Source organism: Elephantulus edwardii, unplaced genomic scaffold (assembly GCF_000299155.1).
Source record: "Elephantulus edwardii isolate Elephantulus edwardi_28Jun2011 unplaced genomic scaffold, EleEdw1.0 scaffold00129, whole genome shotgun sequence".
NCBI classification, from domain to species: Eukaryota; Metazoa; Chordata; class Mammalia; order Macroscelidea; family Macroscelididae; genus Elephantulus; species Elephantulus edwardii.
In genome coordinates this window covers 3097662-3110080 of record NW_006399879.1, presented here as the reverse complement: position 1 = coordinate 3110080, position 12419 = coordinate 3097662, and the positions used below count along the sequence as shown (strand labels likewise).

General features: G+C 48.7%; 1 protein-coding gene across 1 annotated transcript in view; it reads right to left on the bottom strand.

The window, feature by feature from the left end:
* LOC102869771 overlaps positions 1 to 12419 on the bottom strand; it is an 88629-nt gene that overhangs the window by 67986 nt on the left and 8224 nt on the right. Inside the window, exon 2 of the mRNA XM_006893645.1 lies at positions 7282 to 7407. Within this exon, the coding sequence (XP_006893707.1) occupies positions 7282 to 7407 (126 nt within the window). The remainder of the gene's footprint in view (positions 1 to 7281; positions 7408 to 12419) is intronic.

The following is a 12419-nucleotide window of genomic DNA, read 5'->3' as shown; positions in this document are numbered from 1 at the left end:
GCTCTGCTGAAGGAGGAGGGACAGTCTCCTACTGCGCAGTCAGATCTGACTGGACGGTACACACAAAATAATAATAATAATAATAAATTATTTAAAAAGTTATTTGCCATGAAGAAATTATTCATTGCACAAAAATCTAGCATGCCAGCCCCAGCCTCATTTCTGTCACCAAGTCCACATTTTCCAACTCTCCATTCTTCTTTGTTTTCAACTCTAGGCTTCCAGTCACCACTTATTTTTCTTCTTCTTTCTTTTTATTTTTTAATTAATTTTAATGAACGTTTACAGAGATTTTGGATTTCCATTCATTCATTGTTGCATTTTTCTCCCTGCCCACCCCTCCCCTCCCCAGTTAACGCCTCTCTTTGAAAAGTAAAAAAAAAAAATTCCTTCATTGGTATACAATCCCCTCCCATTCCTCTCCCTACCCCCGTACACCCCACTATGCAACCTTCATTCTGGACTCTTGTCAAATCCATAGTACTATTGGTCAAAAGCAATGAGGCTTAAGGCTGAGGTGCTTGCCTGCACATTTCAGGAGCGATCTTGACTGTATTCTGTTATTAACCTGTATTATAACCTTTTGACTTCCCCAATATGGCTCTGCGTGGTCTGTGAGCTATTGAATCGGATTTTGGACCCAGCAAAGCAGTAAAATTGGTGCAGAGAAGAGTAGAAAGAGGTAAGGGATCCAGGGGGACACGTCTGACCTCATGGGAATTGGTTTTGTGCTAATGAATGATGGTGTTGACAGGGACAGTTCCCCTTTGTAAAGTTGGCGATGACCAGACATGGCCATCCCTACGTGGTCTTGCTCTTCTTACAAACACCAGGTAGAAACTGACTTGTAGCTGACCCTCCAGCAGGCTTCCAGAGGCATTAAACCACATCGGAGGAGATTGCTCATCTTTCTCCCGAGGAGCAGCTGGGGGATTCGAACTGCATGTCTTTGGGTTAGTAGCACAGCTCCTTACCACTAGATATAGATGTAGATTTAGACATGGCTTGGAGCCACAAAAACCCTTGGCATGAGCAGCCAGGAAATCAAAATACATATTGCATTGGAAAAGTCTACTATCAGGGACTTCTCCAAAGTGCTAAAGAGCAATGATGTCAGTTTGCAGACTAAGGCGCACCATGATCTTTTCAGTTACTTGCTGTGCACCTGGAAGTTGGACAGTGAACGAGGATGACAGAAAAGGAATTGATGCCTTGGAGTTGTGGTGTTGGAGAAGAGTGCTGAACATCCCCTAGATTGCCCAAAGAACAAACAACGTCTTGGAAAAGGAACAGCCAGGTTGTTCTTTGGAGGCAAGGGTAGTGAAACTTCATGTCTCATGCTTTGGGCATGTTGTAAGGAGGGGCCAGTCTTTGGAAAAGGACAACGTACTTGCAAAGTTTGAGGGTCAGGAAGGAGGGGAAGACCCTCAATGGGATGTATTGACACAGTGGCTTCAGCAGTGAACTCTAGTGTGTCAGAGATGATGAAGATGGTACAGGCGAGGACGGGGTTCAGATCTGCTGTTTATAGGGTCACTTGAGTTGTACTCAACTTGTTGGCAACTCAGATAACAAAGTTACAGATATATAGGTAATTGACATTTTGGATTCTTTTTATTCCTTTTTAAAAAAAATTTGAAGGCAAGTTTACAAATCACACTAGTTTTCCATTTGATCATTCATACTCATTTTTTTTCAGCAGTATAATTGGCTCCACAGTCAACACTCTTGGTACCAGCACCCAGGAAATTAAAAGACGAATTGCATTGGTAAAGTCTTCTCTCAGAGACCTCTCCAAAGTACTGAAGAGCAATGATGTCAGTCTGGAGACTACAGTGCACCCGATACAGGCCAGGTCTTTGCAATTATTTGCTGTGCATCTGAAAGCTGGGCAATGACTAGGCATGATAGAAGGAGAATTTATGTCTTTGAGTTGAGTTGCTGGAAAAGAGTGTTGAATATACCATGGACTGCTAGGAGAACAAACAAGTTCATCCTGGAGAGGGTGAAGCCAGGCTGCTCCTTGGAGGCAAGGATTCTGAAGCTTTGTCTGACATACTTTGGAGATGTTGCAAGGAGGGACCAGTCCTTGGAGAGGGACATCATGCTTGGGAGGATGGACAACACAAGAGAAGAAGACCCTCGATGAGGTGGATTGATTTAGTTACTGGGTTAATAGGGGTAGGTGTGTGAGAGAAAATAAGATTGGCAGAGGATACAGCCAGGTTTAGGGCTGTTACACATAGGGTCACTGTGATTTGCAGGTGACTCAACGACACATAGTAACAATTACAATTGCATTCCATCATTCATACCCATTATTTTAACATGAGTTACAGTAGGTTAAGATAATGATTGAATTGCTGTCTGAGCAACTTCCTATTCTGTATACAATATTTTGCTTTTTCACATTGGTTTTCATAAAAGATTCTTATACATTGTATTTTACTTGTATACACTGTATTTCACATATTCTTTCATCGACATTATGTTCCATACACTGTGTCTTATAAAACCAATTGCCATTGATCTGTGCCCACTATCACCTCGTCTTTTCAGGTCCCCACTGAATCTTTCCTAATTCCTTCACTCACTCACTCCGTCCACTTCTCCCATTCCACCTTTGCACTTTTCTCTACATCTTAGTGATTATTCTTCTGCTTTTACAAGAATGGTCTTCTATCTGGGGACTGAATATTTATGAGGCTGTGTTAATTCACCCAGCACAATGCCCTCCAGCCTCTCCCATATTATAGGCTGTTTTTCTAGATTGTTGCTTCTGAGTATTCCCTTGTGTGAATGAACCACAATTTCTCAATCCATTTGTTTGTTGTTGGTGTATACACGATTTTCCGAGCACTTTCTAAAAGCATTTGCGAATGGGAAAGGCACTCGGGAACTTTTGGGCGGCCTGAATAGCGGTGATGCTCTGCTCCGGGCAGTGGAAGCCCCCAGAGTGTGAGCCTGTCCGTCTCCTGAGAACGCCTGTTGGAACTGGACTGTGCATTTTGTGGTTTTCACTCCATTGGACATGCTGAAAAATACCAAAGGCAGCAAGGGTTTGCTAGCCCAGGATTGTGGGACAAGGACGGCGAGGGTGAGGAGCCCAGGACATGGAACTGGACGCTGAACCCACCGGGGTGGGGGGTGTCTGGTTATGAAAGAAGCCACTCAGGGCTGGCAAGAGTCTTGGTCACCAGTCAGGGTCACGAGACGGAACGGGAGTTCAGAGTCCTGCTGAGAGGAGGAGCCCCTGTGCGGATTGGATTGTCTCCTCAAAAAGACCTGTGGAAGTCCTCGCCCCAGGACCTGAAAGCATGGTCTTGTTTGGAACTCTGTGAGCCACTGAGTTGACTGGGCCTCGTGCGCACCAAGACCCTACAGGACAGAGCCAAATTGCCCGCAGGGTTTTGTAGCCTGTAATGTTATGTGTGGGGTGGTGGGTGGTCAAAATCACGGCCCTCAGGCCTGGTTTAAATTGGTTTTTTTGTCAAACATTCTTCTAGGTGGTATAGCACTGGTCTGTGCTTTGCTGTGCAGAGGTAACTCGTGGTTGCTGTGATGTTAAACACTGTAACACTGATGTGTCAGATGTGATAATGGTTACCCATGGTGGACAGTGTTTGCTGGAGCTCCCCGATTAAAACAAGCTTGGAAGCAGGAGTGGCATCCACTTCCAAAAGGACTTGCCTCAGGGCAGGCTATGAACGGCTCTCTGATCTTTCGTTCATAGGGTCGCTGTGAGTCATCTACAACTCGACGGGCACCTCACAACAAGAATAATGTTATGTGAACGGAGAGGCAGGTCCTTTCTCCCAGGGAGGGCCCGGAAGGCTCCACGCCCCTCCTTTCTCCCGGGAATCCTTGGCTCTGGGCCATGCTCTTTGTGGATGTGACTCTGAAGTGACACAGAGCTACAGAGACAGCAAGGATTCGCTTGGCAGCAGAGCCTCAACCACCAAATCACCAGGGTGCCTTTGTTTTGAACTAGTCTTTGAGCCCCGGGCAACTTCGCCAAGGCCACCTTTGATGCCATCTCCAAGACCTACAGCTACTTGACCCCAGATCTCTGGAAAGAGACTGTGTTCACCAAGTCTCCCTACCAGGAATTCACGGGCAACCTTGTAAAGACTCACACCAGAGTCTCCGTGCAGAGGACTCAGGCTCCAGCTGTGGCCACCACATAGTGCATTTTGTATACCAAATAAAGTGAATTAAGTTCCAGCAGAAAAAAAGAAGGAAAAAAAAAAGAAAAATGGGCTCTGATGACATGGTCAACAGAGAACCGTGCTAACCCCAAAGGTACAGCTCTCTGGAGGTGTAAATCCACCAGATGCTCCCGGGAGAAAGGTGGGCAGTCTCCTCCTGTGCGATTTACAGCCTCGGAAAACCCACCAGAGGGTCAGCTGTCGGTGCCAACCTGATGGGAGCGAGGTGTCGTTGAGTGTGTGAAATGTTATCAGCTTGGGCACCCACTGGAGCTCGCTGGGTCCTAAGCCCACCTGAGTGGTGTCATATAAAGAAGCAGAGTGGATCCAATGGCTTATAAGGTGAAGGCAACGTATGAAGACAGAGCTACAGGGTGTGCTGTTGTCCTGTAGCATTCAGTTGGGACTGACGCATCGCTGACCCTCCGGTGAGATTTCAAGGCTGTAAATCCCACCAGAAGAGATTGCTCATCTTTCTCCCTCAGGGGATCCAGACCACCTGCCTCTGGGTGGGCCACGCACCTCCTTAGCCTCTAGGCTGCCGGGGCCCCCACCCACAGGAGCCCTGGAAAGCTGAGAATCATCAGTGATCCCCAGAATCCCCAGGAGTCTCGGGGGGACTCGCAGAAGTCAGCGTGCCAAGTGCCTGAGCTGGGAGCTCTGGTGGCCTTGTGGTAGGGAGCTGTGCTGACAGGTCAAAGGTGTGCACTTCGAATCCCCCCGCAGCTCTGTGAGGAAAGATAGGTCTCCTCCTATGTGATTAATGCTCTGAAAGGCTATTGGAGGGTCAGCTGGGTCGGTTCTGACCAGCTATACATAGCAACATAATAATACCCTAACTGGGACCTCTACCCTCCAGAACTATGTGACAATGAATTCATTTTCTTCAAAAGCCACTCATTTTGTGATGTTTTCTCACTCTCAAACACTGCTGAACACTTGCTCTTCAATGAGACCCCATCAAACTACACCATCATAGCAAAGGGGAACAAGAAACAGACACTTTACTATAATGGACTGCCAACTGGCCATGGGCTGTTAACCAGAGGTTAGTGGTTCTAATCCAGACTCCGCTCTGAAGGAGAAGGATGGGCAGCCCTTTCCCACAGAGGCTGTGGCCTGGGAACCCATGAAGGGTCTCCGTGAGTTAGGCTGGCCTGATGGCAATGGGTTGGGGTTTGTTTTCAGATGTTGGAGTCCAGACTTCAGTCACGTCAAGGAGATGGAGGTGGTTGGGGATAGCTTGTCCCCCTAATCTAGCCACCTGCCAGAAGGGACATTTTACTTTGAGGAAAATAAGAAAGAGAGAAAGAAAGGGAGGGAGGCAGAGAGAAGAGATAAAGAGAGGAAATAGGGAAGAGAGAAAAAGGAGAGGAAGAGACAGAATGAGAGAAAATGAGAGAGAGAGAGAGAAGGAGCAGGTAGAGGGCAAGGAGAAAGAGAAAGAGGAGGGGAGGGGCGGGAAAGGAGGGGAGGGGGAGGAGGAAAGGGGCAAAGGGAGGAAGGAAGGGAAGGGGAGAAGAGGGAGGAGGGGAGGGAGTGAGAGGAGAGGAGGGGAGGAGGAAGAGGGAAGAGGAAGAGAGAGGAGGGGAGGGGTGGAGGGGGAGAGGGAAGGGAAGAGAAGAGGGGGAGGGAAGGAAGAGGAGGAGGAGAGGAGGATCAAGAGGGGAGGGAAGGGAGAGATGAGAAGGGGAGGGGAGGAGGGGAAGGAGGGGGAGGAGAGGCAAGGAGCAGGGGAGGGAGGAAAAGGAGGAGGGGAGGTGAGAAGGAGGAACAAGAGAGGTGGAGGGGGAAGGGAGGGAAGGAGGAGGAGGAGGAGGAGGAGGAGGGGAGGAGAAACTTAGGTGTGCTTGATGCTTGAGTGGCCCTGGCCAGAGGCAACATCAGTCCTGGAGGTAAGTAACTGGTAACCTCCAGCTCCAAAAGTAGCAAAAATATGTTTTAAAATTGTCATAATTCAGCAGAAACCCCAAGAGTGTGTCCCTCAGACACCCATCTAAAACCACACCCCCCCCCATGATCTCCTTTCAGTTAAGAACAGACTGACGGACAGGCAGACAGGTGTACCGTGAGATGAAGAACTGACAGCTGTGAGGACGTGCTCCTGGGAACCATCAGTGGTCCAGGACCCAAAGGGCAGTGTAGGGGGCACCCCCCGAGTTCAGAAAGAAGGGACACGAGGGGGAAGTGGGGACAGCATGTCTGACGGTGGAAGCCCAGCTGACGTCACAAAGCCAAGTGCACGCGGACGGGAAGCAAATGGACTGACGGTCACTTACAGTACAGGCTTCCATCCAACGCACAAAACAAGACACATTTAAAAAAAAAATCTTCCACTAAAAATAGAAAATTGCCTTTAGGTGCCGCCCGTGCTGACTCATGGTGACTTTATAAAAATGAGGTTTGAATACAGACGTTCCAGAGGAAAAAGTCTGAGAGACGTCACCGTGACTGAGCTGCAGTTAGGAAACGCTGAGGGGTGTTTCCCTGGAAGCAGAGGCCAGAAAACGAGGTGCAGGCAGGGTGAGAGGGTGCAGGCTAATGGTCCTACGAATTGTAGTTACAATGTCTGTGGAGACCAGTGAGCTCTGTGGACATTCACTGGAAGCACAGTTTTTAAAATCTGAAGAAGACACAGCAGATGAGAGGGGCCTCCTCCCGCTGCCTGCTGCCCAGCCTCCCTGAGGGGTGAGACCAGCCTGCCCTCTGCGCTCTCACAGCCCCAGGCTGCCCCTGCCCAGGGAACAACAGCCCAAGCTTCCCCGCCAGGCATCTGGTTAACACCGAAGGCCTCTAGCCACAAGGTCAGTGGCTCAAATCCGCTAGAAGAAAGGTGAGCAGTCTTCTCCCATGAAGACTTCTTGTTGTGCCCCATCAAATCCAAACCGACCCAGAGCTGAGCCTCCAGGGGGTTTTCTGAGGCAGGAGATCGCCTGGGAGGAGACTGTCTGTCCATCTCCCGTGGAGCAGCTGCTGGAAGTCTGAACCACATCCCTCTGGACTGACAGCCTTGTTGATGGCTGAATAGGAAGGAATTGCTCTGCAAACCCAAAGGCTTGTGGTTCAAACCCACCTGCTGCTCTCGTCCAGCGTGATCTGCAGCCTCTGAAACCCTCTGCAGGGGCCACTGGGGTCGGTTCCAGCGTGACAGTGACCACAGTCAGTGCTGAAGTGGGAGCGCACGGCTTTCCCTGCACAGCTGTGGGTCCAGATCACTGGTCAGTTAGTTAATGACCGAGGCTGCACTGCCAGCTGGGCCCCCTGAGATCTCCGGTGTCCTAACGCCCACAGCCTGGGAGATTCACCTTCTCTTGAGTGGGGATTTTGTAAATGTGATTATGTTCAAGCTTTTGCCCAAAGGAGATTATCCTGGCTTATCCCCTGGGCTCCTAAGCACAGCCAGTGTCTGTAAGTGGAGACTGGAGATTAGGCAGAGAGAGAGGCCAAGAAATCTGAAGATCTCCGCTATTGGCTTTGAAGACAGAAGAGGGAGTCCTGAGCTCAGGAACGCAAGTGACGCAGCTCTGAAACACCCAAACCAGAACGAAACCCCAAACCCACTGCCCAAGAGTCCACGGCACCTCCTAGCACCGAGCACCGAGCGTATGTCTTCAGGGCTGACATCCTGCGGAAGCAGACAGCCTCGCGTTTCTCCTGCAGAGGCCTTCGCTCTCATGTGCCATCTAGTTGAATTTTCAGAGGCAGTAAAGAGAAAGTAAGCCTGGAAGGAGATCACCCGTCTTCCACAGTGCCGTTGATGGATTCGAACTGTGTGCCGCTGGCCTGACAGCGCAGCTTCTTACCACTAGGCCACCAGAGCGCCCTGCAGAGCAGTTGGTAGATTTAAACCTTGGATGTTAGCTTGTGAGCATCACCTTGTGACTGTGACCTTGTGGGCGCTTTAACCATTCAGCCACTAGCCCTCAACACATTCAAGGAGCTGGAAAAGGCAAGGAAATCAGTTCTCCCCTGAGCCTTCCACTGGAGTGTGGACAGCTGGACCCCGCGTTGGGGTGTCCCCTCTCCCAGTGCACAGCCGTAAAGCAGAGCAGTGAAAACACGTGGCCAAAGAGGGAGGAAGGACCTCGGGGCATGGCAGGTCCGTGTGGTGCCCAGCTTGGCTCACAAGACCCTAAAAGGGACCCTTCCGAAGCCCTGGTCTTGCCATCAGGTGCCTCAGCTCACAGTGACCGCCCCAAGTACAAAGGGCGAAACCCTGACCGGTCCTGAGCTGGGCTCAGCGCCTCGGCTGAGTTTAATAAACCCCTCGTGACAGACGTCACTGTGCCAGTTCACTGCGTGAAGGGTCTTCTCTATGAGTCACCCTTTGCCAGCACAATGGCCACTCCTGAGACATGACCAGTGTAAGTGACGTGAACTCTCACCATCCTTGCTTTTAAAGAGCGCTCTGGCTACACTTCCTTCAAGACAGATTTGCTTGTTCTTTTGTTTACGACACTCCATTGTATATTTAATATTAGTGCCAAGAAGCTGCACTGCAATCCCAAAGGCACACGGTTCGAATCCCCCAGCCGCTCCGCAGGAGAAGGATGGGCAGTTTCCTCCCATGCAACTTACTGCCTCTGAAAATGGCTGGTAAGTCAGCTACGGGTCAGTTTGGACTGGATGGCACTCAACTTTACCAATATTACAATTCAGAGGTATTGATTTTTCTTTAATCTTCTTTATTCATTATCCAACTTTCAGGTGTATGTGTTGTTGTTAAGTGCCATTGAGTTGACGAAGGCAATGGGAAGTGCCAAGCTTGGGTTAGGGCACCTTAGTCTTTAGAATGACATCCTTGCTCTTTAGCACTTTGGAGAGGTCTTTGACAGCATATTTGCCCAATGCAATTAATAATTTCTTGACTGCTGCTTCCATGTGTTTTGATGATTGCGGATCCAAGTAAGGTGGAATTCTGACAACTTCAATCTTTTCTCCACCTATTGTGATATTACCTTTTGGTCCAGGGATGAGGATTTTTTTCCTGATGTTGACATGTAATCCACACTGAAGGCTGTAGTCTTTGATCTGCAGTAACTGCCTCAAGCCTTCATCTTCTGTAAGCAAGGTTGTACCATCTGCAAACCACAGGTTGTTGATGAGTCTTCCTCTAATCCTAATGCCACATTCTTCTTCATTGTTGTTCTTGGTAAGTGCCAACAGGCCAGCTATGACTCATGAAAAGAAAAAAGGATGAACAGTGGATCTGAACCTTTCCTTTAACCCTGCCGTCCTCGTCATTCCTGATACACTTGAGCCACTGTTACCGTCACTGCCTCGATCCAGCTCGTTAAGGGTCTTCCTCTTCTTTGATTACCCTCCACCTTTCCAAGCTTTTTCCCAGGATGGCCCCCTCCTGACAATATTCCCAGCCTGTGAAATGAAGTTTCGCTATCCTTGCCTCTAAGGAGCGCCCTGGCTGCAGTTTCTCCAAGACAGACGTGTTTGGTCTTCTTCCCAGAGTCGGGTTTATCAGATGACTTGCTCAGCATACAGACAGAACAGGTATGGAGAAAGGAAGCCGTAGCCGCGGCCTTACGTAGTCACCGGACTGTCGACAGTGTGGGCAGTGGGAAGGTCACCACCAGGGTTCCCACAACACCTCACTCTTCCTTCTGTCACACACCCCTCCAGCAGGGCTGGCGGCAAGGGCCAGTGGTCACTCCTGGGCTCTGGCCAAGGGGAAGTTGAGTTGTGGACATGTTTTCTTGGGGTGTACCAGAGTCTCCCGGTGTTTTTCCCCCGTTACTTCCTCACAGAGTTAATTTAAGGCCAGACATCCTGGCATAGAAAACCCTGGCTCTCAGACACGCCAATGGCAATTAACGCAGAGGAGTGAGTCACGCGAATTTTTGGAAAAGGATGAAGCATCTTGCGGATTTAACAGGAAGCAATGACGTCAACAAGGCAGCACGGTACCCTAACAGCCTCTGTCTCCAGGGCGTGATGCTGTAACCAGTGGCCTCCTGTCACAGCTCACTTACTTCAGTCATCTCACTGGCTCTGCATTGCACTGTCATCCTCCAGCTTGGAGAGAAATCTAGCAGAAGTTTCCTCAAATTTAACAACAGCCTTAAACATTTATACTTAATAATGACTTGTCACACAGAACCATTTGTAGGGGAGCAAGAGCAACTTAGAGGGAAAACTGGAAAAAAGAACTTTCTCTTTGCCTGGAAAGGAGCCCTGGTGGGGCAGTGGTTAAAGAGCTCGGTTGCTAACAAAAAGAGCTGTTGTGGGTTCAAACCCACCATCTTTTCCACAGGAGAACTATGGAGAAGCGGGCAGCTGTAAAATTTTTACCTTGGAAGCATCTAGGGCGACTCTTCTCTACTCTGTGGGGTCATGATGGTTCAGAACCGACTCAGTGGCCACTGGTTTGATTTTTTTCACCCTGGACAATGATGCCACAAACTTGTTATTAGAAGAAGAGGCAAAGATGTAGGTGAAAAAATTAATATAGAAAGGTTTTGCTATTGTTATTGTTGTTGTTGTTATTAGGTCCTTGAGGCGTTATGAGGAGGAAGGTGGCATCAGGATTGGAGGAAGACTCATCAACAACCTGCATTATGCAGATGACACAACCCTGCTTGCTGAAACTGAGGAGGACCTGAAGCACTTGCTGCAGAAGGTCAAGGACTGTAGTCTTCAATATGGATTGAAGCTCAACATCAAGAAAACAAAGAGTCTCACCACTGGGCCAACTGGAAGCACCATGATGGATGGAGTAGAGATTGAGGTTGTTAACAGTTGCAACTTGCTCAGCTCCACAATAAACACTCTTGGCACCAGAAGTCAGGAAATCAAAAGACTACTTGCATTAGGTAAATCTGCTGTCAGGGACCTCTCCAAAGTAGTGAGAAGCAGCAATGTCAGTCTAGAGACTAAGGTGCGCCTGGTCCAGTCCATGGTCCTCACAATTACTTGCTATGCCTCAGAGATCTGGACAATGACTGAGGATGACAGAAGAAGAATGAATACCTTTGAGCTGTGGTGCTGGCGAAGAGTGTTGAATATACCATGGACCATTAGGAAAACAAATTGGTCTGTCTTGGAGAGGGTGAAACCAAATTTCTCCTTGGAGGCTAGGATTTTGAAGCTCTCTCTTACATACTTTGGACATGTGGTCAGGAGGGACCCATCCTTGGAGAAGGACATCATGCTTGGAAGGATGGAGTGACAGCTCAGCAGAGGAAGACCCTGCATGAGATGGACTGATACAGTAACTTGGGAAAAGGGGGTAGGTGTCAGAGTCAGTGAGACTGGCTCAGGACAGGGCAGGCATCAGATCTAGGTGACTCAGTGGCACATAACAACAACAACATAGTGACACTATGAACAATATGAACAGACCTGAACCCTGTCCTGCCCTGTGCCATCCTCATCATTTCTGGCATACGTAAGCCCATTGCTGTGTCAGTCCATCTGACTGAGGGGATTCCTCCTTCTCTGACCCTCCACCTTTCCACCTGTGGACTGTCGAAAGGACAAACAGATATGTTTTGGAGAGACTCCAGTCAGAGCCCTTCTCGGAGGCAAGATTCGCCAAACTTCATCTCCTATACTTTGGAGATGTTGGTAGAAGGGGCCACTCTTTGAAAAGGGACACCATGCGGTTATTTTTTGTTGTTGTTATGCACTGTCAAATTGAACCCACCCTTAACTACCCCTCAAGTGGGTTTTCAGAGGCTATTTCATTGCATGAGAGGAGATTTCCCATCTGTCTCCTGAAGAGCAGCTGGTGGTTTAGAACCCTGTGCCTTTGGACTGGCAGTGCAGTTCCCTATCACTAGACAGCAGAGCTCTCAGACATTATAATCATTATTGCTATTATTGTGCCATCGAGTTGACTATGACTCAACAGCCCTATTATCAATGACCCTGAAAGAAACAAGGAGTTTACTCTATAACTCATATATGAGCACACACACCCCCCACTGGCACCCTGACTGTGAACAGGAAATACCTACCCTATGAAGAGGTAATGGTAATGAAGGAGGAAGCAGAAGCTGCATTGAAGGCCCTGGCATAAAATAAGGCCCCAGAAATCGATGGGATACCAATTGACTTGTTTCAATTAACAGATGCAGCCCTGGAAATTTGGAGGACAGCTGTCTGTCCAACGGATTGAAAGAGGTCCATATTTTTTCCCATTCCCAAGAAAGGTGATTCAACAAAGTGTAGAAACCATCAAACAATATCATTTCT